This window comes from Salmo salar, chromosome 11 (genome assembly GCF_965601325.2).
Source record: "Salmo salar chromosome 11, fSalSal1, whole genome shotgun sequence".
Classification (NCBI taxonomy): Eukaryota; Metazoa; Chordata; class Actinopteri; order Salmoniformes; family Salmonidae; genus Salmo; species Salmo salar.
Genome location: NC_138301.1, coordinates 5,356,952 through 5,382,263, shown reverse-complemented (window position 1 = coordinate 5,382,263; position 25,312 = coordinate 5,356,952). Strand labels below are relative to the sequence as shown.

The window sequence follows — 25,312 nt, the reverse complement described above, 5'->3', positions numbered from 1 at the left end:
TGAATAATCCCCTATCTAAATTGCTCGGAGATACAGTAGCCTACAATGCGCATTACAAGAGACAATGTTGAGGCTGATTCGTAGGACGCAACCCAGGTTGGTAATTTTAATATGACAATGTTTGCCCCTTTTGTTAACTGTCCTGTATTTAAAGAAATAAGGAAGGATGACCCTGAAATAACAAGAGTAGCCTAAATGTACTCAATGTTTATTTTAATTAAGGATGTATATATTCGTGCATTATGGTTTACAATTAACAGAAACTTAAGCTGCTTAGTCATTGGTATGTACAGTGCCTTCAGAAAGTATTCACACCCCTTGATATTTTCCACATTTTGTTGTGTTACAGCCTGAATTTAAAATGGATTATATAGATATGTTGTCATCACTGGCCTACAAAAAACCCATAATGTCAAAGTGTAATTATGTTTGACATTTTTACAAATTAATTAAGTTGAAATGTCTTGAGTGAATAAGTAAGTATTCAACCCCTTTGTTATGGCAAGCCTAAATAAGTTCAGGAGTAAAAATGTGCTTAACAAATCACGTAATAAGTTGCATGGACTCACTCTGTGTGCAATAATAGTGTTCAACATAATTTTTTGAATGACTACCTCATCTTTGTACCCCACACATACCATTATCTCTAAGGTCCCTCAGACAAGCAGTGAATTTCAAACACAGATTCAACAACAAAGACCAGGGAGGTTATACAATGCCTCTCAAAAGGCATCTATTGGTAGATGGGTAAGAATAAAAAAAGCAGACAGTATATACAGTAGTGCAATGAAGTAGGAACTGTCACATTGTGGTGTTTTGTACAGACCCAGGTTAAGAATTTCCTAGACAAAAGGCATATTCAATTCAGACCCTCCTTTAAAAGTGCTTTTTAGCCCAGGAAGGGGTTTAATCTGGGTAGCCCCTACCTATAACTGCCCAAATATAACAGTTATACAATAAAGTACAAATCATTAAATCATATAAAGCAGGACAAATACCACACAATTCTATACACAATACAAGGCTGCCCTTTCATTAGTTCATCTGTAAAACCATGATAATGTTACCGTACAGGATAAAAAGTCAATATAGGTTTCTGTCACATGCACTATTGTTCTCAAATTCTATAATCTATATTGTGTAAGACAATTTCTGGTCAGATTTAATGTTAGGCCCTTACTTTGTATTATTCTAGCCATCTCTTCCTTTCATTGCTAAATATTGCTGCCCATTTGCGGGTTACCTCTAAATAGACAACAGGCTTGTGTGGTAAGTAGTCTAGATACACAGTCTGGCTTGTTTTTGGAATTGCCATCTCAATCTGGGTTCCCTCATGCCATTCATTAAATGATGTTATAGATATAATATCAGCACCTGCTTCTAGGGCTGCACTCAGGGCCATTTCATAGTACTTCCCGTTAATGCGGTTGCGTGTATTCTGGAAATTCCAAGGCCTAATACTGGTGTCAATATAACCTGGCCCCACACTCGGAATGAACAACAGGTTGTTGTCTTCACAGAATGTTTTAATGGACTCCCAATTGCGTTGAGTGGAGCCATAGGAAAACCCATTAGTGGCAAAGTAAGTGTAGACTCCGTCGAAACCTGCCGTGACGATATCCCTCTTGTGTTTCTCTTCAACAAGAAGGGCTATGAAGATACCATCATAGGGAGTATCTCTAATGCTACTGCTTTTGGTGTGTTTAAGGAGTTTTGCCCACTGTTCTGAGTTGAGTAGATAGGAATCGTAGACGTAGAATAGAGGAAGAAACTTGCCAGTGTTTGTTCTATGCCTGTAGAATGCAGGGTGCTCACCATATCTTCAGATAGAATGACAGGATTACAAATTAAGTACCATTTTACAAACAGGATCTACTTACAAAGATTAAGAAATAGACATGATCTGATTGAGTTAGGCATTGAGCTGTTCAATCATATACAAATCCATAAAGCTGAGGTAATATTTTAAACATTGCCAATATAAGATATTACTGAACAAATAAATGAGTTAAGCTAGGGTAAAAACGTATGTTGAATAGTAATACAAGTGGAACTCTATTGATATTGACAAGACTAAAGGCCAATCAGAAATATAAAATAAGGAATGATGTAATACTTACTTCTCTATGATGTACTTGACATTGTTAAACATACTTATTTCATCTCTTCCTTTGTATGGTTCAATGTGAAAAGCAACCTGTATAGTAAACACAAATCAACAGTAATATGGAAAAAAAGAGGCAATGGATTTGAGAACTGAAAAATTACTTTATTTTTATGTTTGTCAAAGAACACATGTACATTGGGGTCCAAAAGTATTCACACCATTGATAAAGATGAGCAAAATGACTGTATTAAATAAATAATTCAAATACTGAGCTATATTGTGTGCTAAAAAAATTGCTCAGAGAAAACAGATTTAGTTTAACAAGTAATCATTTATTTTCTCAAAAAGGTAGAGGTCGAAATGATTGACACCCGTTTTCAATACCTCACCTAGCGAGGATAACGGCACTGAGCCTTTTTCTAAAACATTTTAGGAGTTAGAAAACACATGGGGTGGATCTTAGACCATTCCTCACAGAATCCTTCCAGATCCTTGATATCCTTTGTCTGCGCTTATGGGCTGCCCTCTTCAATTCAAACCACAGGTTTTCAATGGGGTTCAAGTCCAGAGACAGATGGCCATTGCAAAGTGTTGATTTTGTGGCCAATGAACCATTTCTTTGATGTGTGCATGGGGTTATTGTCTTGCTGGAAGATCCACTTGCGGCCAAGTTTCAGCCCCCTGGCAGAGGCAACCAGGTTTTTGACTAAAATATCCTGGTACTGGGTAAAGTTCATGATTCCTCTAACAAGGGCCCCAGAACCAATGGAAGCAAAATAGCCCCATTTATTTTTATTTTGACGGGGAAAACATTGAGACCTGGGTCTCTTTTTCCAAATGCGCCCTGTATAATACAATATAAAATACACATTAAAAGCAAAATATATATTAAAATACAAAAGCACAGTCATCCTAAGCACAAATAAAACATCACAAATCACTCAGAAAAACAGTTACATTCCTCCACAAATAAATCGCCAATCAATACTTTAAATTGCCCAAACGGCACCAGAACATCAAGATTAAATGTATTTAGAATTTTGTTCCAGCAATACGGTGCATTAAAACTAAAAGTATATTGAACTAGCTCGGTGGAGACCCTAGGAACCAAGTGTTAACCAATCCTGTGACCAGGTTAGTCAACTCAGGTGATCCACCACCAAGCAAAATAGCCCCATAACATCAAAGATCCACCACCATATTTTAAAGTAGGTTTTGGGTTATTTTCTCCTCATGCATTCTCATTTCGACATCAAAGAGTTGTATTTTCTTGTCATCCAACAAATGTAAACACCTGGAGTTTGCTAAACTGCATTGGCATTTGCCACTTGGATTGGAACCGGGGCTGTGGTCAGATGACATGAAAATAGAGCTCGTCGGGCACACACACCAGTGGTGGGTTTGGCATCGAAATGAGAAACCATGAGCAGAAAATAACCCCATAGCTACTGTAAAATTAGGTGGTGGATCTTTGATGTTATGGGGATATTTTGCTTCCACTGGTCCTGTGGCTCTTGTTAAAGTCAACGGCATCATTGCAGCAACTTTTCCTGGACCCCATAATAAATACAAATACAAACGTCACCCAGTATCAGGATATTTTCACAAAAACCTGGTTGCTGAAACTGGCCACAGGTGGATCCTCCAGCAAGACAATGACCCCAAGCACACAAAGAAATTCACAAAGAAATTGTTAATTGGCCTCAAAATCAACATTTTGCAATGGCCATCACAGTTTCCGAACTTGAACTCCATTGTAAACCTGTGGTTTGAATTGAAGAGGGTAGTCCATAAGCACCGAAAGATATCCAGGATCTGGAAGGATTCTGTATGGAGGAATGGTCTAAGATCCCTCTCAATGTGTTCTCCAACTCATAAAACATTTTCTAAATAGGCTCAGTGCCATTATCCTCGCAAGGTGCGATATTGAAAGGTATTGAAAACAGGGGTGTCAATAATTTTGACCCCTACTTCCTCTAATTGCTTTCCTTAAGCAATTGTATTAGTACAAAAAAGAATGTCCCCATTTCTTTGAGCATAGAATATAGCTCAGTATTTTAATTATTTATTTTGTTCAGTCATTGTTGCTCATCTTTTTAAAGGTGCCAAAAACTTCAAACCCCATTGTATATGAGCCATGCTTGCTCTTTTCATTGATTATCATACACACCTTTACATGATATGCATGTGCCGCCTCCAGTATCAAAGGCACAATGTCATCTGTTGGCTCACCGTTTTCATCCTTCATGCCAGGTGGATACCAGGAAACAGCAAGAACACCTAGAAATGCACAGACTGAGTTATTCAACTGATGATGAATGACATGGCAGACTTGGGTCTTACCGTAGCAGAAAAATACTAAATTAAATGTATTACCAACATCAAAGCCTTACCAATAGCTCCTGCTCGCAGTTGCTTCATGTGAGCTTCAATAACAGAAGGGTCCCTGGAACTATAAGCTCCTAAAGCAGGATAGAAGTTGGCCCCAATGTCATCTGGTGGGCTGTGTCTCCCTCTTGGGTATCCTGCTGCCACCTTTGAATCCCAGTGTGGCAGAAGAGGGTGGTCCCAGTGAATGTACTTTCCATCAAACTGTGTGTTTCCATACCATGTGTAGTAAAAGGCATGAATATTGTAGTTTGGAGCAGGGAATTGCCTGAGGGCAGCCTCTACGTTCTTGACCCTCTCAGAGTCTATGTCATTCATTTTGGTCAATGCTTCAGCACCGACACTGTCAATATTACTAAGCATTTGAATGTCATTTTTTCCAGGTCCTTTGATATTAGGGAACAATTCGAGACCAAAGATGCTTCCAAATGGAGAATATTCTGGTGTAAAAGACTTTAAAACAACTGTTACTATGAATATGAGCAACACCAAACCAATAAATGTGGAGAAAGATTTGCGTCTAAACCTTGCCATTCTTCAGTTAATGCTTGATGTGATCCACTGTCCATTCTTGGGAGAACTCTTGACGTTAGAGGTTTTTGGGCTTATTGTTGTCAATGAAACTTGGCTGCTCCATGTTGGTTCATTCTACAAATTGAAATGCAAAAAACCCCACAAAAAAACAGGTTGACTAGTTATCCATTCATGATAGGGCAGGAATAGCCTACTGACAACTGAAATGCAAGTGACAGAATAGAGACAGTGTTCCCCCAAAAAGAGTGAGGATAATTTCTAAAATGAAGCAGTTTATATTTGACTAGCAGAAAATGAATGGCGGCGGACAATGGTACGCTAACCCAATGTTAACTTTTATGCCTTTCCCTAACCCTTACTGAAACTATACCTTTCATTAATTCTGACCCCTATGCCTACACTTTCTGCAGGTTAAATATCCACTTCCTTATTATTATCTAGAGTGTCTACATTAGCAGGCCTATCATGCATTAATGCTACAATTAAATAAAAACAACAAAACAGGTCCCCGCCACTTGTATTGGTGTACAGCTGAGGTATATTGCTAGGGAAATGTAACAGACATGTAATGGAGGTAAGGGATGTGACTTTCTTATACAATTGTCCATGTAATTTTATATTACGTAAATGTTGCTTTTCAGTTTTAGTGTGAGAAAGAATCAATAGTCAAATTCAACCCCACTAAAATGTACCAACAGTGCTCTCTAGATCCAAGGACTGACTGTCCATGAGATCCAAAAGTTAACCATATTTACATTTTGCAGATGCTCTTATCCAGAGAGATAAGGATTACGTGCCTTTCTCAAGGGCACATCGACACAAGCAGAATTTCTTTTCCAGAGAGATTTACAGGAGCAATTATGATTAAATGCCTTGCTCAAGGGCACAGGCAGATTGCGCAACTGGTCTGCTTGTGGATTCGACCTTTCAGTTACTGGCCCAGCGCTCTAAACCGCTAGGCTACCTGCCGACCTGTTTAATTACATTCGTGTTGCTTGTAAACAAGGAATAAATAAAATCGTATATTTTGGGTTATGATGAAGACAGAAAGTTGTACTAAAATCGTGAGACATACTTGTATTCTTCAAGAAGCAATGGGTAGCCTAAATATCAAGAATTGAAAGAACATTGCAGCTTCCCAATTCCCAGACACTACGTGCAATGTGCTAACAGTTTAGTTTGTTATTGTATGTCTAGTGATATGCCGGGAAGGCAATATTGCAATGTGAAAGTATTTTGTTATGATTAACGTTTAATAGTTACATTGTTACAACAACCAACATTTCAGTGCGCTATGCGGAAATCCTATATTGAAATTATACTACCGTGTGTCATTAGAAGAGGCAGATTACGCATTTGCCATAAAGTCGAAATGAAGCTATATTCTTGCAAAATACGACAATTCAACAATTAAGGTTAACATTACCACCAATCATGTGCTTGTTGTTGTTCTCTCCGGACATTGCTGCATTGAACTTTAGACTGGGCAGGACAGCAGAAATCCGAATGAGCTACATAATGTATTATCTATTTTGTCCGAAGCACACTAAAATGTTGGTTTCACTGAATTAGACATTAGGTCACAGGGTACCTACCTACGCTATACGCAAGACAATCTACTTGTGAATTGACGCTATGCATTGTTCCGGTTCAAGGTTTGTCATAGCCTGCCTTTAACATTGTGTTGGTGACATGTGACGGGTTTCACGTGCTGCGTAGGTATACGGCGTATAGATCTACAAGTTATCTTGCCTAATGCCATAGCACTCTATGATCCATCTATGCTATTGAAGATTTGTGAGTCTGCGCTGCGCTCAAGCTAACAAAATTGAACAAGCAAATGAAAAACAGCAGTCACGGGTGCATTCCCAAAGCATGTTGCCCTCAATCTTTTAAGAAGACGTATTGCATTAAACCAGCCAGCAAAATATTAGTTATAAATAATGATTTTCTTGTGCATAGTGTATTTATGTAAATTGTTTGTTTGCTTCCACGAGCAAACGTTTTTCTCTGTGATGCCACTGATCAACCCACCACATTACGCAAAAAGGACACCATCTTTGTGGCGTCATAAAGGAAAGACAATATTTTCGATCCTCTCATAAGAAGACCACCCCATTTTGCCAGCTAAAGCCAGTGGTGAGTAAAATCATTGATACATTGTAATGTACTTCACCCATGTATTTGGACTAGGGACATATGTAACTAATTATTGAAATACTGAATTATCAAGAGCCAGATGCATTAATCCACCTAGCCCCAACTGTGAATCCGATTCCATGGTGAATACAGTTTTGACTCTGGTGCATTTTTCCCAAGTAGCCTACATTGTCAATTTTCCCAACTCAGCATTAAAATCTCAACCGATCATAGAAAATGGCTTATTATATGTTAGATTGACTTACTAGGCGTACAACAAACACATTCACCAACTCGTTCACTGAACCAAACCACTCTTTCAATTAGAACACCTTTTCTTCTTTTAACAATGCAATACTCACATGATTTTGTTGCCTTTTGCTAAAATACATTTATGGCTGAATCCAACTACTGAATCAAAATTGTATAGTGCCTTCCATTGAGTAAAATCACGTTGACAATACTCATTTTCCGGACGTTGAAATCCACTCATTTTCGGTTTTGAATGAAAGTTGGAAATAAGTATTTTGCTGACATTGAAGTCACGTTTTCTGTTCTATACTGAACAAAAATATAAACACAACAATTAAAATGATTTTAATTAGTTACAGTTCACATAAGGAATTCAGTCAATTGAAATAAATTAATTTGGCCCTAATCTATAGATTTCACATGATTGGGAATACATTACGCATCTGTTGGTCACAGATACCTTTTTAAAAAAGTAGGGTCGTAGATCAGAAAGCCAGTCATTATCTGGTGTGACCACCATTTGTCTAATGCAGCGCAACACATCTCCTTCGCATAAAGCTGATCAGGCTGTTGATTGTGGCCTGTGGAATGTTGTCCCACTCTTCAATGGCTGTGTGAAGTTGCTGGATAATGGCGGGAACTGGAAAACACTGTCGTACCAATCGGTCCAGAGCATCCCAAACATGTTCAATGGTGATATATCTGGTGAGTATACAGGCATGGAATACAGTGCCTTCAGAAGTATTCATGGAAGAACTGGAACATTTTCTGCTTCCAGGAATTTTGTACAGATCCTTGCGACATGAGGCTGTGCATTATCATGCTGAAACATGATGAGATGGCGGCGGATGAATGGACCTCATGATCTCGTCACGGTATCTATGTGCATTCAAATTGCCTTCGATAAAATGCAATTGTGTTCATTGTCCATAGCTTATTCCTGCCCATACCATAACCCAACCACCAGCATGGGGCACTGTGTTCACAATGTTGACAAACTGCTCGCCATACACATGGTCTACAGTTGTGAGACCGGTTGGATGTACTGCCAAATTCTCTAAAATGACGTTGGAGGTGACTTATGGTAGAGAAATGTACATTACATTCTCTGGCAACAGCTTTGGTGGACATTCCTGCAGTCAGCATGCCAATTATATGCTCCCTCAAAACTTCAGACATCTGTGGCATTGTGTTGTGTGACAAAACTGTACATTTTAGAGAGGCCTTTTATTGTCCCCGGCACAAGGTGCACCTGTGTAATGATCATGCTGTTTAATCAGCATCTTGATATGCCACCTGTCAGGTGGATGAATTATCTTGGCAAAGGAGAAATGCTCACTAACAGATTTAAATTTGAAAACAATTTTGTATCCAAAATGTGAGAGAAATAAGCATTTTGTGCTTATGGAAAAATTCTGGGATCTTTAGTTTGAGCTCATGAAACCAAGACATTAAATGTTGAATTTATATTTTTGTTCAGTATTTATAAAATCGACTCTTAGTTTTCAAATCTGCTATGAATACCAGGCCTGCCTTCTTAGATGTTTCACGTTGTTCTATTCTAGTAGTTGTCGTATTTTGACAATGTATCGTCCATGTAAAAAACCTGTCCGATCAGAATGAACAATACATTGAAAACCCTTTTTTAATTCTGAGTGCTTTACATTTCACTGGTATTTTTGCATCACAACATTAAAGTGATAGATGCCTCCAGTTTTTTTAGATGGACTGGATCTTCATATTTTCCATAGGTGTCTTGTTTTAATAATAGTTAAATCAGACCTTCTTGCTGAGTACCTGAGACTACCATTTCAATAGGATTAGTTAAAACAAACTAATAATGCAGAAAGGGAGGAGAGTAGGGTCAAAGAGGAAGAATCAGGAGGGAGAAGGATTTAGCAGAAGTGTGAGATTATAGGATAAAAGAGGAGAGAGTAGTGGGAGAGAGGGAACAAAGATTGTGACACTGCATGAACATATGGGTAGGGTTGGAGGAGATGGAGACTGAAAAGGAAACAAAGCAGTGATCAGAGACCCGGAGGGGGGTTGCAGTGAGATTAGTAGGCCAACAGCATATAGTAAAGATGAGATTAAGCGCATTGCCTGCCTTGTCGGAGGTGACTGGGAAAGGATGAGGTCAAAAGAGGAAAGGGGTGGATAAAAGGCAGACGTCGGGAGGTTGAAGTCACCCAGTACAATGATTGGTGAGCCATCATCAGCAAATTATCTTATCAAGGTGTCAAGCTCATTGGGGAACTCTAAGGGCACCTGTTGGACAAGTGACAGCATGGAATTAAAATGAGTAGATGGACAGGTGAGTGAGGGAGAAAAGAGAATCTCCACTTAGGAGAAATGAGTATGGTTTGGCGGTATCCAGATTTTTACATCGTCATATGGTCCTTCTCTTATCCCGAGATTTACGGTATTACCGGCTTAGTACACAAGGGGGTGGCAATAAACCCGCAAAAAAGCCCATTGGGCATCTATTACCAGAATGCTAACAAAATGTGCACAAGTAATAGCCAAGTTCCATGGAGGCTGCTAGCTAAATATGTTAATGAGCTCAAACGAAAATAAGTAATTTTATTTCTCCACCAATAATAAAGTATGTCATGGAAACGACGGGGACGAAGCCCAAAACAAACGTGTGTGCATATATATATAACACAGGGATGTAACCCAAACAAAAGAGTGAGGTGTAAACCTCTTAAGTAATACAGTTGTCATCTGATGAACATTTAACAATTTTCTAGAGAATGTGTTGCACTAATGTATTTTCTGTGAAGTGAAAATATAGTTGCATGTCCCTGATCACTCTATTGAAGCAAAACAACTCTTCATATACTCTCTCAATATAAAATGCAACCCCTGTCAATACACAGCACGACTCACCTGCTCCCACTTTCTTCCGTTGTGCTATTTACAAAAAAACATGTGACTGGCTCAACTGTTCTGGGGATCTACGGGAAGCTTCATAATGTAAAATAATGTGACAGGTAACACATTCCAGATTTTCAGATTTTCCTCGAAACGTTAAATGGATTTCCCAAGTAGCATTGATCCAAAACCCTCACTCCGTCTAAACATGATTGGAGTGGTGTCCTATTTTCTACCACAGCTTTACTACTTTTGTTTCCCTTTTTCTTTGCTACTGTAATCCACTCATTCTCACTTTATGTACTATTAGCTTCACCTGACTCACTTGCAATTTCAAACAAAACCTCAGATTCCGCCACCTTCTCCCTAGCCACCCCTTTTCTCCCATCAGCCACCACTATTTAATAAACTCAGCAAAAAAATAAACGTCCTCTCACTGTCAACTGCATTTATTTTCAGGAAACTTAACATGTGTAAATATTTTTATGAACATAACAAGATTCAACAACTGAGACATAAACAAGTTCCACAAGACATGTGACTAACAGAAATGGAATAATGTGTCCCTGAACAAAAGCAACAGTCAGTATATGGTATGGCCACCAGCTGCAGTGCATCTCCTCCTCATGGACTGCACCAGATTTGCCAGTTCTTCCTGTGAGATGTTACCCCACTCTTCCACCAAGGCGCCTGCAAGTTCCAGACATTTCTGGGGGGAATGGCCCTAGCCCTCACCCTCCGATCCAACAGGTCCCACACGTGCTCAATGGGATTGAGATCCGGGCTCTTGGCTGGCCATGGCAGAACACTGCGTTCCTGTCTTGCAGGAAATCACGCACAGAACGAGCAGTATGGCTGGTGGCATTGTCATGCTTGAGCGTCATGTCAGGATGAGCCTGCAGGAAGGGTACCACATGAGGGAGGAGGATGTCTTCCCTGTAACGCACAGAGTTGAGATTGCCTGCAATGACAACAAGCTCAGTCCGATGATGCTGTGACACACCACCCCAGACCATGATGGACCCTCCACCTCCAAATCGATCCCGCTCCAGAGTACAGGCCTCGGTGTAACGCTCATTCTTTCGACGATTAACGCAAATACGACCATCACCCCTGGTGAGACAAAACCACGACTCACGTCAGTGAAGAGCACTTTTTGCCAGTCCTGTCTGGTCCAGCGATGGTGGGTTTGTGCCCATAGGCAATGTTGTTGCCGGTGATGTCTGGTGAGGACCTGCCTTACAACAGGCCTACAGGCCCTCCGTCCAGACTCTCTCAGCTTTTGCGGACAGTCTGAGCACTGATGGAGGGATTGTGCGTTCCTGGTTTAACTCGGGCAGTTGTTGTTGCCAACCTGTACCTGGCCCGCAGGTGTGATGTTCGGATGTACAGATCCTGTGCAGGTGTTGTTACATGTGGTCTGCCATTGCGAGGACGATCAGCTGTCAGTCCTGTCTCCCTGTATCGCTGTCTTAGGTGTCTCACAGTACGGACATTGCAATTTATTGCCCTGGCCACATCTGCAGTCCTCATGTCTCCCTGCAGCATGCCTACGGCACGTTCACGCAGATGAGCAGGGAACCTTGGCATCTTTCTTTTGGTGTTTTTCAGAGTCAGTAGAAAGTCCTCTTTAGTGTCCTGCATTTTCACAACTATGACCTTAATTGCCTACTGTCTGTAAGCGGTTAGTGTCTTAACGACCGTTCCACAGGTGCATGTTCATTAATTGTTTATGGTTCATTGAACAAGCATGGGAAACGGTGTTTAAACCCGTTACAATGAAGATCTGTGAAGTGGATTTTTACAAATTATCTTTTGAAAGACAGGGTCCTGAAAAAGGGTTGTTTCTTTTTTTGCTGAGTTTAGATGCAAATATATTTGTATATATATATATTTTTTTTTTAAATAGTAACGGTATTGAAAAACCATTCCTTGGCTATTTCCAAATACCCCAGTAATCCGCCAAAGCAAGCCTAGAAATGAGTAGCCCTGTGCCACCACCGCGACAACCAGATTATTTCGGACTATGAGAGAACACGTGGTCAGATGAAGAGAGAGCATCTGGAGTAGCAGTGTACTCTGGGGACATCCATCAGGACCAAAAGGTATAAATCAAATAAAAATGTATGTGTCACATGCGCCGAATACAACAGGTGTAAACCTTACCGTGAAGTGCTTACTTACAAGCCCTTAATCAACAATGCAGTTCAAGAAAAAGTTAAGAAAGTATTTGCTAAATAAACTAAATTAAAAGATAAAAAGTAACACAATAAGATTACATAACAATAAACGGCGTCAATGTGCGGGGGTACAGGTTAGTCGGGTTAATTTGTACATGTAGGTAGGGGTAAAGTGACTATGCATAGACAATAAACAGTGAGTAGCAGCAATGTAAAAACAAAGGGGGGGCCAATGTAAATAGTCCGGGTGGCCATTGATTAAATGTTCAGCAGTCTTATGGTTTGGGGGTAGAAGCTGTTAAGGAGCCTTTTGAACCTAGAGTTGGCGCTCCGGTACCGCTTGCCGTGCGGTAGCAGAGAGAACAGTCTGACTTGGGTGACTGGAGTCTTTGACAATTTTTTGGGGCCTTCCTCTGACACCGCCTAGTATATAGGTCCTGGATGGCAGGAAGCTTGGGCTCCCGAGTGGCACAGCGGTATAAGGCACTACAGTCCCTGGTTTGAATCCAGGCTGCATCACATCCAGCCGTGATTGGGAGTCCCATAGGGTGCTGCACAATTGGCCCAGCGTTGCCCGGGTTTGACCAGGGTAGGCCGTCATTGTAAATAATAATTTGTTCTTAACTGACTTGCCTAGTTAAATAAAAAATGTATATTTATTTATTTATAATAAAAAAGTCAATGAACAGCATTCTCACATTTATATGTATCTAGTTCCTTTTATCCAGGTGGGAAAGGGCAGTGTGGAGTGTGTTTGAGATTGCGTCTGTGGATCTGTTGGGACGGTATGCGAATTGGAGTGGGTCTAGGCTTTCCGGGATGATGGTGTTGATGTGAGCCAGGACTACTCTAGGGACTGAAAGGCAGCAAAGGCTGAGATGAACTTTGTGTTCTTGACCGCAGATTGGCAGTTCCAAACACTGCCTGTGCACAGGGTCTGCTAAATTAGAAGGGTTGCAGTCAAGGGGTGGGGAGCATCTTTAAAACCTACACAGAAAGGAGCGAAATGGTAAAAAAAACAAAAATAACTAGGTAAGACACTTAAGTGAGAGAGTAGTGTGGAGCCTTCCTCTCTTTCCTTCCTCGAATAATCAGCAGAACTGTCTTAGTTTTGGCAAGGAAACCACCGCTGACACATTCGCTGCTGAAAAACACGTGAGACTGAGGTACTTACAATAATTGCTAATTGCCTAGCAGAGGTGTAGAGAGCACACCTCCTGGTACTAATTGCTGATTGCCTAGGAGAAGAGAAACCACTCCTTCTCCAATACAGCCACTGATTACCAAAACAACAACGGTCACAATTGCCCTGCCCCTTAATCCTAGTTGATTTGTCAATAATCAGCTGCATGTTATGAGAAGTCAACACTTCACACACCAAGTAGGCTACTGGGAAGATAGCAATTAAAGTAGATGACCCTAGATAGCAAAAGACAGTACTAGACAAGACAAAAATTCTACTGGAGATAACAGGAGTCCTCTACTATAGATTGAAGCAGGTAAATCTGCTTTTATTTTTTTGGCACATTACTTGTGGAATAATCTCAAACTTTTTAAAATTTGATGAATTGGTGCCTCTAGGGCAATTCAGACTGCTAATTTGAGAATCTTTTTACATTAGTGTGTATTGATATTTATTTGGGGGGGAATTACAGGGCTCATCTGTAAAAGAGACCTTGGCCTCAGCATAACTCCCTGTTTAAAATAAAGTTTAAATAAATAAAATAAGTGTACGACTTAGAACTTAGGTTGTTAGCCCTATAACTAAAACTAAGTTCTTTATAAGCTTGACTAAAACTACCACCCAGTGACCTGCACCGTATCTGTGTTAAGATGCTAAAAAGTGATTTGTATCTAGTATTTTTTTATTCCATGTGCTGTGTTAACAGGGGCAATGGAGGTCAGGGTGCAGAGAAAGTCACTGCCTGCCACGCTGAAGAGCGGACTGGCCAAAAGAAGTTGCTCTTTTCGTGAGATCGAAAAGGGTCCCCAAGTGTCTGAAAGTTTTGAAAACCTTGTGTTTGGTGGAGTGGACAATGGGCAGGTGGGTCAGAAAATAAAGTACAGGTGTACGGGATAAAAAAGAGACAACCCACTGGACACAAATGTCAGTTCAATCAGTTTTTAGATGTTGATTTACCACATTGATCACCACATTGATTATTGTTTGTTGAAATTATGTGGAAACAACATTGATTCAACCAGTTTTTGCCCAGTGGGAAGGTTGTCTGGCGATCACTGATATTTTCGGCACTTCTCAGAATACTGATTTTATGTTTAATTATTTAATCTATAATAATGTAGCGTATTCCTCTCCACAGTGCTACCCTGAGTGGCTGAAGACCTGTGACCTGCTGCGCTGGCTATTGAACAGTGGTCTGGTCCGAGGGCTAAGGAGCAGCACCCTTGTCAGCTGGCTCCAGACTAGTGACCTGGGGCTGTGGTTAGGCTCACACTGCCCAGCCCTCACCAACCTCCTGCTCCTCAAGGTGACGCTGTGGCTCATCCTGGTGTGGATTCTCGCAGACCTCCATCTGGGGTTGCCATGTTTCCTCCTTGCCATCACCTACTGGCTGTACGACGGGCCGCTACGGAAAGCTGTTAATAGGGCTAGGATCCAACTCCAGGGCAGTGCACAGGCTGTCCCTGAGAATGCCACTGGCACAGTGCAACACCACGTTAGGCTAGACAGGGGAACATAGGTAGAGGACTTCCAATCATTGAGCTTCAGAACAGTGTGTGCCAATAGCCTGGCAGAAATTAAAAGTGCCTCTGCTTGAACATGTACATTTTTACATTTTAGTCATTTAGCAGACGCTCTTATCCAGAGCGATTTACAGTAGTGAATGCATACATTTCATAATTTTTTTTCCAGTACTGGTCCCCCGTGGGAATTGAACCCACAACCCTGGCGTTGCAAACACCATGCTCTACCAACTGAGCCACTCTACCAACTGAGCCACATGGGACCGTGGCATTCTGTACCAAGGAATATGCTTCTCAATATCCACACTCAGCTGTGAATTTTAAGCAAACGTTTCAGAAAATCCCACGGAATTACTGGAACTAAAAAATGATTATCTCTAGGCAGAGTTTTGCAGACTATCATCAAAAACACTTTGACAAAGGATACCCCTGTGCATCCTTGGCAAAATGAGGTAGGTAAGGACTGATAGAGCATCTCCTTCAACAAATTTGCCACCCAGTCCAAAAAAAATCCAGGTCACCAAAGGCATTAGGAAGTACCTCAAAGGACTGTGAATGCAAGTTGACCTCTAAATAGAGAGTCTAATAGACTATAGATCTAGACTAACTAGACTTAAATCGTTACTCTACAACTACATTGTAGATCAGGCCAATTATACTACCTAAACATCTAACTATAGATCTAAGACAATTTAAAGCTAAAGCAAGCACAGCCATTTTCTTAAGAAAGTTTCCATTTTCTAGTTTTAGTTGTTGTAGCTGCTTGCGCTTTTGCAAAACAAATCCCAGTCTGTTAACCTCTTACATCTAGACGTTCCGCTAGCGGAACACCTGCTCCAATATCCAATGATGGGCGTAGCGCGAAATACAAACTCCTCTAAAATCCGAAAACTTCAATTTTTCAAACATATGACTACATATACTATACAGCATTTTAAAGGAGAGTCTTATCTTTAAAATGCTGTGAAATAGTCATATGTTTGAAAAATTGAAGTTTTTGTATTTTAGAGGAGTTTGTATTTCCCGCCACGCCCATCATTGGATAATGGAGCAGGTGTTCCGCTAGCGGAACGTCTAGATGTAAGAGGTTAAAGACAAGACTCTCGTTAATCTAACCACATTGTCCGATTTCAAAAAGGCTTTACAGCGAAAGCAAAACATTACATTATGTCAGCAGAGTACCCAGCCAGAAATAATCAGACACCCATTTTTCAAGCTAGCATATAATGTCACAAAAACCTAGAAGACAGCTAAATGCAACACTAACCTTTGATGATCTTCATCAGATGACAACCCTAGGACATTATGTTATACAATACATGCATGTTTTGTTCAATCAAGTTCATATTTATATCAAAAACCAGCTTTTTACATTAGCATGTGACGTTCAGAACTAGCATACCCCCCGCAAACATCCGGTGAATTTACTAAATTACTCACAATAAACGTTCACAAAAAGCATAACAATTATTTTAAGAATTATAGATACAGAACTCCTCTATGCACTCGATATGTCCGATTTTAAAATAGCTTTTTGGTGAAAGCACATTTTGCAATATTCTAAGTACATAGCCCAGCCATCACGGGCTAGCTATTTAGACACCCGGCAAGTTTAGCACTCACCAATATCAGATTTACTATTATAAAAGTTTGATTACCTTTTGTTGTCTTCGTCAGAATGCACTCCCAGGACTGCTACTTCAATAACAAATGTTGGTTTGGTCCAAAAATAATCCATCGTTATATCCGAATAGCGGCGTTTTGTTCGTGCGTCTCAGACACTATCCGAAATGGTAAATCAGGGTCGCGCGCATGGCGCAATTCGTGAAAAAAAAAATCTAAATATTCCATTACCGTACTTCGAAGCATGTCAACCGCTGTTTAAAATCCATTTTTATGCCATTTTTCTCGTAAAAAAGCGATAATATTCCGACCGGGAATGTCCATTTAGCTAAACAGAGGAAAGAAAACAAAGCTTTCGGTCGACGCGGGCACGAGCCCGATTATGTCAGCAGAGTACCCAGCCAGAAATAATCAGAGAGCCATTTTTCAAGCAAGCATATAATGTCACATTAACCTAAACCACAGCTAAATGCAGCACTAACCTTTGATGATCTTCATCAGATGACACTCCTAGGACATTATGTTATACAATACATGCATGTTTTGTTCAATCAAGTTCATATTTATATATAAAAACAGCATTTTATATCGGCGCGTGACGTTGACTAACTATTTTCCCTCAAATGCGTCCGGTGAAACAGCGCTACAATTTACTAAATTACTATTCGAAAACATTTTTAAAATGTAATATTGTCATTCTAAGATTTATAGATTAGCATCTCTTGAAAGCACCTACAATGCCAGATTTAAAAATAACTTTACTGGGTAATCACACTTTGCGATACTCAGAAAAACAGGCTAGCAATACAGGTCAGCGCCATCTTGGAACAATCGCATATCAAATCTACTCTTGTATATTATTGTCAATAATCCCTTACCTTTCATTATCTTCATCAGAAGGCACTTCCAGGAATCCCAGGTCCACAACAAATGTATTTTCGTTCGAAAAAGTTAATCCTTTATGTCCCAATAGCTTGTTGTTGTTAGCGCGTTCTGAAGGCTGCTCCAAAAGTACCGTCGGCCGCGGGACTTCTCTCTCAACAAAATGCATTTTTTTTTTATGTAAGTTCGTTCAAACATGTCAAACGTTGTATAACATAAATCTTTAGGGCCTTTTTCAACCAGAGCTCCAATAAGATTCAAGGGGGACGGTTGCATTGTCTTTCTAAACGTTTTGAAAGGGGAGGGTAGCCAGGGACGCCGGCGTCATAATGGTGATGGCCCTCTCCATGTGACCACGTTCCACAGACTCTCATTCTGTCAGTTTTCACAGTAGAAGGCTCAAACCACTTTGTAAATACTGGGGACATCTAGTGGAAGTGCTCAATGAACCATAGCTCACGGTGTGATTTATAGGCAAAGTGATGAAGTTGAGTCCGCAATTCAGAATTCCACATCCTGTTACGATCTGTCTCGGGGTTTTGACTGCCATATGAGTTCTTTTATACTCACAGACACCATTCAAACAGTTTTAGAAACTTTAGGGTGTTTTCTATCCACAAGTATTAACCTGTTGGGGGTAGGGGGCAGTATTTACATGGCCGGATAAAAAACGTACCCGATTTAATCTGGTTATTACTACTGCCCAGAAACTAGAATATGCATATAATTATTGGCTTTGTATAGAAAACACCCTAAAGTTTCTGAAACTGTTTGAATGGTGTCTGTGAGTATAACAGAACTCATATGGCAGGCAAAAACCTGAGAAGATTCTGTATAGGAAGTGCCCTCTCTGACCATTCCTTGAGCTTCTTGACTCTGTTTATTGAAGACTGAGGATCTCTGCTGTAACGTGACACTTCCTACGGCTCCTATAGGCTCTCAGAAGGCGGGAAAAAGCTGAATGATGTAATTCCAGCCACTGGCTGAAACACATTAGCGCTTTTGGCAAGTGCTCTATCAGAGGACAATGGGCTGAGGCGCGTGCACGAGTCGACCCCATGTTTTTATTTTAATTCGTCTTTGAACCTAAACACAGATTCCCGGTCGGAATATTATCGCTTTTTTACGAGAAAAATGGCAATAAAATTGATTTTAAACAGCGGTTGACATGCTTCGAAGTACGGTAATGGAATATTTCGTATTTTTTTGTCACGAAATGCGTTGTGCGCGTCACCCTTCTTTACCATTCGGATAGTGTCTTGAACGCACGAACAAAACAGAGGATATTTGAACATAACTATGGATTATTTTGAACCAAACCAACATTTGTTATTGAAGTAGAAGTCCTGGGAGTGCATTCTGACGAAGACAGCAAAAGTAATAACATTTTTCTTATAGTAAATCTGGTGAATGCTAAACTTGGTGGGTGTCAAAATAGCTAGCCCTGTGATGCCGGGCTATCCACTGAGAATATTGCAAAATGTGCTTTCACCGAAACGCTATTTTAAAATCGGACATAGCGAGTGCATAGAGGAGTTCTGCTTCTATAATTCTTAAAATAATTATGTTTTTTGTGAACACCATTCAAGCTTTATTTTTTGGCCTAGTTTCCCCCTAATAAAGTGGCCTGAAACTCATGTTTTACAAGCCACATCAGGCCTGCAAGTCACATTATGCTGGCTTTGAAAGTGATGTGTAATTCCTATTAGAATCCAGCCAGAGTTAGGATATCCAGCTGTTGGAATTTTTATTCACCTCCAACCTGCATTTAAAAATTACTGCTAAGATTAGAAACAGTGTGAGGAGACTACGTAAACCATTTAAACTGGAACAACGACTTCAGTAACGGGTGCAAAAAATCTTTTTAGTATCTTTGTGTACCATAAGATCACTTAACTTGGAAGCCAGCCGCACCAATGTGTCAGAGTAAACACCATACAACTGGCTACCAAAGTCAGCGTGCACTTGCCCGGCCCACCACAAGGAGTCGTTAGAGCGCGATTAGCCAGGAACATCCCGGCTGGCCAAACCCTCCCCTAACCTGGACGGCGGTTGGCCAATTGCGCACCGCCTCATGGGTCTCCCCGTCTCAGCCAGCTGCGACACAGCCTGGGATCGAACCCGGGTCTGTAGTGACGCCTCTAGCACTGCGATGCAGTACCTTAGACCGCTTTGCCACTCGGGAGACACTGTACCCTTATTTGTAAGAGTGCAGTCTCCTCTCCCTGAATGAAAACGAGTACACAAGCCTCAAGACATGGCATGCCACTTCCCCTCCATTGGTCTCGGTGACCTGTATGCAGAAGATCTGTTGGATTCTATCAGAGTAAAGCAAAAAAGCTTTCCTCTCTGACATGATATTTCTTGAGGCCAAGAAGGAGCTCAAACAGATGGAGCAACTCGTGGTTACACTAGCCAAACCACACCTACAGCCAGCTGAACCTCCAGTGCCACAGGTTTGTACCTGCACACCACAGAGAAGACTGTGAGAATGCAGGGATTGATGGAAGGGTTGGTAGTGAGAAGATGCAGGAAAGGGACAGATCAGTATCTACGACAAGAAGAAGATCACACCCATTGGTCACCCCCATTGGTCACCAAAAGGGATGCCCATCCTGACCAAGTGGAGGCTGACCAGTCCTCACATCCCCTTCTTCATGCACCTTCTCATTCAGTGCCAGCTGCTGTGGCTCACCATCAAGAGGTTGCTGCAGATTTACACCCTGTAGCCCCACACCAATCTCGCCAGCTTGAAACTGCTCATCAGCGCCTCCATCAACATGAGCGCTCGACGACATCGTCACCTTCAGCATTAGAGTCGCCATCAGCCCACCTCGGATCCGACCCCTTTTGATAGTGGTGCTACAACCTTCTCCAGGGCCAGAGGGGCTACCAGAACACACCCTGGTGGAGTACCCCATCACTGGACCAGCCATGCAGATCCATCCTGCTCTGACCATGGAGCTGAAGCTAGTAGTGGGGTCTACTACACCCACTCCTGCCATAGAGCCTCAGCCTTCTCCAGTAACAGAGCTCACCCTGGAGGAGTACCCCACCACTGTGCTCCAACCTACTTCAGCCGTGGTGTCTCAACTGGTTTCCACCTTAGCTCTACAGCCTTCTTCAAGGCCAGAGGAGCTACCAAAGCTCACCCTGGAGGAGCAAACCACTACTTTTCTCCAGCTGACACCAACTGTGGAGTCCATCATAGAAACCACAGAGCCTTTTCCAGGGATGGAGGAGCTACCAGAGCTCTCCCTGAGAGAGCACACTACTCCAGCTGATATGTCAGTCGGCCCCTGCCTGGTGGGATTTACCTGTTCCTACCTTCCAAGTCCAGCCTGCTGCCATCCAGTGGTGTCTGCCTGCTGCCACATGGACTCAGTCTGCTCAGGCTGGCCCGGCCGCGTCAGCCCCTGTCTGGTGGAACTTGCCTGTCACCATCTTAGGGTATCTCCTGGCCACTCCTGCTAGTACCCTGCTAGCTTTTTATTTTTTCTTATTTTCATTTTACGTTACAGCCTTATTCTAAAATGGATTAAATTAATTGTTTTCATCATCAATCTCCCATAAAGACAAAGTGAAAACAGGTTTTAAAAGAAAATGTTGACAGATTTCTGAAAACCTGTTTTCACTTTGTCATTATGGGGTATTGTGTGTAGATTGACGAGGGAAAGAATGTATTTAATCCGTTTTTGAATAATGCTGTAACATAACAAAATGTGGAAAGAGTGAAGGGGTCTGAATAATTTGTTTTTAGTCATGGACAAACCTATTAAAAATGCAGGAAGTTAGCGTTATATGGCCAAAACAATTCTGAGGAAGGACCCCCAGACCCACCACAAGGTTATGTCCCCCCCACTTCTAAAACCAAAGTTGTGCCCCTGCTAATTACTAATAATTCCTCTTTATTGATTTCCTCCACTATATCTCCCACAGGTCCTCTGTCAGAAACAGCTTGAAGCACTCTGCCTCAGATGGAGATGACAAGGGGCTTTGCACTCGACTGGGACTCATAAAAACCAACAGCATGGCCAGGATGGGTGAAATTACTGGAGGCCTTCCAGCTACCGCAGACCTCCCGTATTTCACTCACTGTTGATGTGCCTCCATCACCACCAGCATCTTCAGAGGGACCTGGGACTTCTTCGGTGGCAAAGGGTCCTCAGATTCAGAGTTCTCAATGGCTACAAGGTTGGGGGGCAGCTCCTTACTCTCACTGTCAGAACCTGATTCCTCACTGTCATAATCAGAATCATTATCAGAATTTACAAAAATTTCCAGAATTTCCATATTTGTAAATTGTCTTCTTTTTAAAGACATTGCTAATGCTACAGCTTAGCCCACTAGCTACATACATAAAAAACAACACTGAATGGCTCCAAGTGAGTGTCAGGGGCGACGTGATTGGCTGCCGGTGTGGTGATACTGATGATTTGTCTCCACAAAGGGTTTGGTTATACAGCAGGTTAGGATAATTAACATGGCAGGTTAGGATAACTAATGCAGCAGGTTTGGTGAATTATATATACTAGGTTAAGAGAATGAGGTTAAGGTTAGGAAAAGGGTTAGGGTTAGGCTTGTCTACAAGCTACAGTTGTCACCAACAGTTGTCCCCGACATAACCACTAGATGGAGCTATTGTAGGCCTAGCTACTCCATTGAGCCTCAACGTTAGAAACGTAAACAAACCATCTGTGGCGACAAGTCATCAGTAGCGTTATCATAACACCTGAATGGGCCACTTGTATCAATAAATCACTATCAGAAAATGGTTTGTGTGGTAATAATTTCTTTATTTACATGTTTTCAAGTACTAGTGACATATCATGCATTCTGATTCTTGCATTGATTCTAATTGATACAATGTATGAGGTGTATAAAATCATTTTTTGAAGGTTGTACTGATTATGATGAGCTAATGGTAAGCTATTTGCCAGCTATGTGTCATGGTCATGGTCTAAACACGCCAAAACAGTTGGCACGACAACACCTTTTCCCCCTCAGGAGACTGAAAACATTTGGCATGGGTCCCCAGATCCTCAAAGTTATACAACTGCACCATCGAGAGCATCCTGACCGGTTGCATCACCGCATGGTATGGCAACTGATCGGTATCTGCCTGTAAGGCGCTACAGATGGTAGTGCGTACGGCCCAGTACATCACTGGGGCCAAGCTTCCTGACATCCAGGACCTATATACTAGGCGGTGTCAAAGGAAGGCCCAAAAAAATGGCAAAAACTCCAGTCACCCATGTCATAGACTGTTCTCTCTGCTACCGCACGAAAAGTGATACAGGAGTGCCAAGTCTAGGGCCAAAATGCTCCTTAACAGCTTCTACCCCCAAGCCATAAGACTGCTGAACAATTAGTCAAATGGCCACCCGGACCATTTACATTTGTTTTTACACTGCTGCTCCTCGCGGTTTATTATCTATGCAGAGTCACTTTACAAATTACCTTGACTAACCTGTACCCCCGCACATTGACTCGTTACCAGTCCCCCCCGTATATAGCCTCGTTATTGTTATTTCATTTTCTTGTGTTACTTTTTATATATATTTTTTTCCCACATTAGTTATGTTATGTAAGTATTTTCTTAAATCTATTTCTTGAACTGCATATTTGGTTAAGGGCTTGTAAGTAAGCATTTCACGGTAAGGTTTACATCTGCTGTATTCTGCAGATGTGGCAAATAAAATGTGATTTGATTTGATATATCTTTATAGGCCACCATTTCTTGTTGTGTGAGGAAAACACCAGTAATATTTGACGTGTGTGTATATACAGTATATTATATATACAGTACCTTACATGCGACCTGTAATAAGACTGTAACGCTGGGACGTCGTGGGTGTGGAGTCAGGCGCAGGAAACGGAAGCGTTTACTACAGTGATTTTATTTACGCACCACCAAAAGAGTATTCACCCAACACAACAGGGCGTATCAAATTACAAAGTCCCAAACAAAACACGATCCACTACACAACACACAGTGTAAATGAACGAAACAAGCCCGCACACAGAACAGGTGGGGAGACGGGCTTAAATACTCATCCAATAACTAAATTGAAAACAGGTGCAACAAATAAAGGCATAACCAACAGAAAAGGAAAAAGGGATCGGTGGCAGCTAGTAGGCCGGTGACGACGACCGCTGAGCGCCACCCGCACAGGGAGAGGGGTCACCCTCGGCAGGAGTCGTGACAGTACCTCTCCTCCGGGCCGTACCCCTCCCAGTCCATGAGGTACAGCAGGCCCCTCACCCGGCGCCTTGAGTCCAGAATGGTACGTACTGTATACGCCGGGGACCCCTCGATGTCCAGAGGGGGCGGAGGGACCTCACCTTCTTGTAAGGGACCAGCTACCACCGGCCTGAGGAGAGACACATGAAACAAGTGGTTAATACGATAATAAGAAGGGAGTTTTAATCTGTAACACACCTCGTTTATTCTCCTCAGGACATTGAAGGGCCCTACACGCTGCGGACCCAGCTTCCGGCAGGGCAGGTGGGGGGCGGTTCGGGTCGAGAGCCAGACCCTGTCCCCCGGTTGGAATACGGGGGCCTCACTGCGGTGGCGGTCAGCGCTCCTCTTCTGCCGTCCATCTGCTTGCTTAACCTGTTATGGATAGGGGGCATTATTTTCACGGCCGGATGAAAAACGTACCCGATTTAATCTGATTATTACTCCTGCCCAGAAACTAGAATATGCATGTAATTATTAGCTTTGGATAGAAAACACTCCAAAGTTTCTAAAACTGTTTGACTGGTGTCTGTGAGTATAACAGAACTCATTTGGCAGGCCAAAACCTGAGAAGATTCCTTACAGGAAGTGCCCTCTCTGACCAGAGGTTAACCTCTTACATCTAGACGTTCCGCTAGCGGAACACCTGTTCCAATATCCAATGATGGGCGTGGCGCGAAATACAAACTCCTCGAAAATCCGAAAACTTCAATTTTTCAAACATATGACTATTTTACACAATTTTAAAGACAAGACTCTCCTTTATCTAACCACACTGTCCGATTTCAAAAAGGCTTTACAAGGAAAGCAAAACATTAGATTATGTCAGGAGAGTACCCAGCCAGAAATAATCAGACACCCATTATTCAAGCTAGCATATAATGTCACAAAAAACAAAACCACAGCTAAATGCAGCACTAACCTTTGATGATCTTCATCAGATGACACTCCTAGGACATTATGTTATACAATACATGCATGTTTTGTTCAATCAAGTTCATATTTATATCAAAAACCAGCTTTTTACATTAGCATGTGACGTTCAGAACTAGCATTCCAACCGAACACTTCCGGTGAATTTACTAAATTACTCACGATAAACGTTCACAAAAAGCATAACAATTATTTAAAGAATTATAGATACAGAACTCCTTTATGCAATCGCTATGTCCGATTTTAAAATAGCTTTTCGGCAAAAGCACATTTTGCAATATTCTGAGTAGATAGCCCGGCCATCATGGCTAGCTATTTTGACACCCACCAAGTTTGGCACTCACCAAACTCAGATTTACTATAAGAAAAATTGGATTACCTTTGCTGTTCTTCGTCAGAATGCACTCCCAGGACTTCTACTTCATCACCCAATGTTGTTTTGGTTCC

General features: G+C 41.6%; 2 protein-coding genes across 8 annotated transcripts; one reads left to right on the top strand and one right to left on the bottom strand.

The window, feature by feature from the left end:
- Positions 1-196: 196 nt before the first annotated feature.
- On the bottom strand, positions 197-7,619 carry manea (mannosidase, endo-alpha). 3 transcript variants are annotated; one of them, XM_045688940.2, is made up of 5 exons: positions 7,531-7,619; positions 4,501-5,143; positions 4,278-4,387; positions 2,121-2,197; positions 197-1,820 (listed from the first exon to the last, which is right to left on the bottom strand). In XM_045688940.2, the coding sequence occupies exons 2-5, from the start codon at positions 5,027-5,029 to the stop codon at positions 1,187-1,189; spliced, it is 1,350 nt and encodes a 449-aa protein (XP_045544896.1). In that variant the 5' UTR covers positions 5,030-5,143; positions 7,531-7,619; the 3' UTR covers positions 197-1,186. The 3 variants fall into 3 exon arrangements, with proteins under 3 accessions (XP_045544896.1, XP_013981669.1, XP_013981668.1); XM_014126194.3 differs by lacking the exon at positions 7,531-7,619 and adding an exon at positions 6,625-6,733; XM_014126193.3 differs by lacking the exon at positions 7,531-7,619 and adding an exon at positions 6,456-6,689.
- On the top strand, positions 6,534-22,462 carry LOC145858970 (uncharacterized). 5 transcript variants are annotated; one of them, XR_014379337.1, is made up of 5 exons: positions 6,534-6,684; positions 7,080-7,168; positions 14,367-14,521; positions 14,799-15,635; positions 21,628-22,462. XR_014379337.1 is itself a non-coding variant. In XM_082957636.1 (4 exons), exons 2-4 carry the CDS (start codon positions 14,372-14,374, stop codon positions 21,673-21,675), a joined length of 366 nt encoding a protein of 121 aa, XP_082813762.1. In that variant the 5' UTR covers positions 6,842-7,168; positions 14,367-14,371; the 3' UTR covers positions 21,676-22,462. The 5 variants fall into 5 exon arrangements, 2 of the variants coding, with proteins under 2 accessions (XP_082813762.1, XP_082813761.1); XR_014379336.1 differs by lacking the exon at positions 6,534-6,684 and having other exon boundaries at positions 6,842-7,168; XR_014379338.1 differs by lacking the exon at positions 6,534-6,684 and having other exon boundaries at positions 6,842-7,168; positions 14,799-15,639.
- The last annotated feature ends 2,850 nt before the right edge of the window (positions 22,463-25,312 follow it).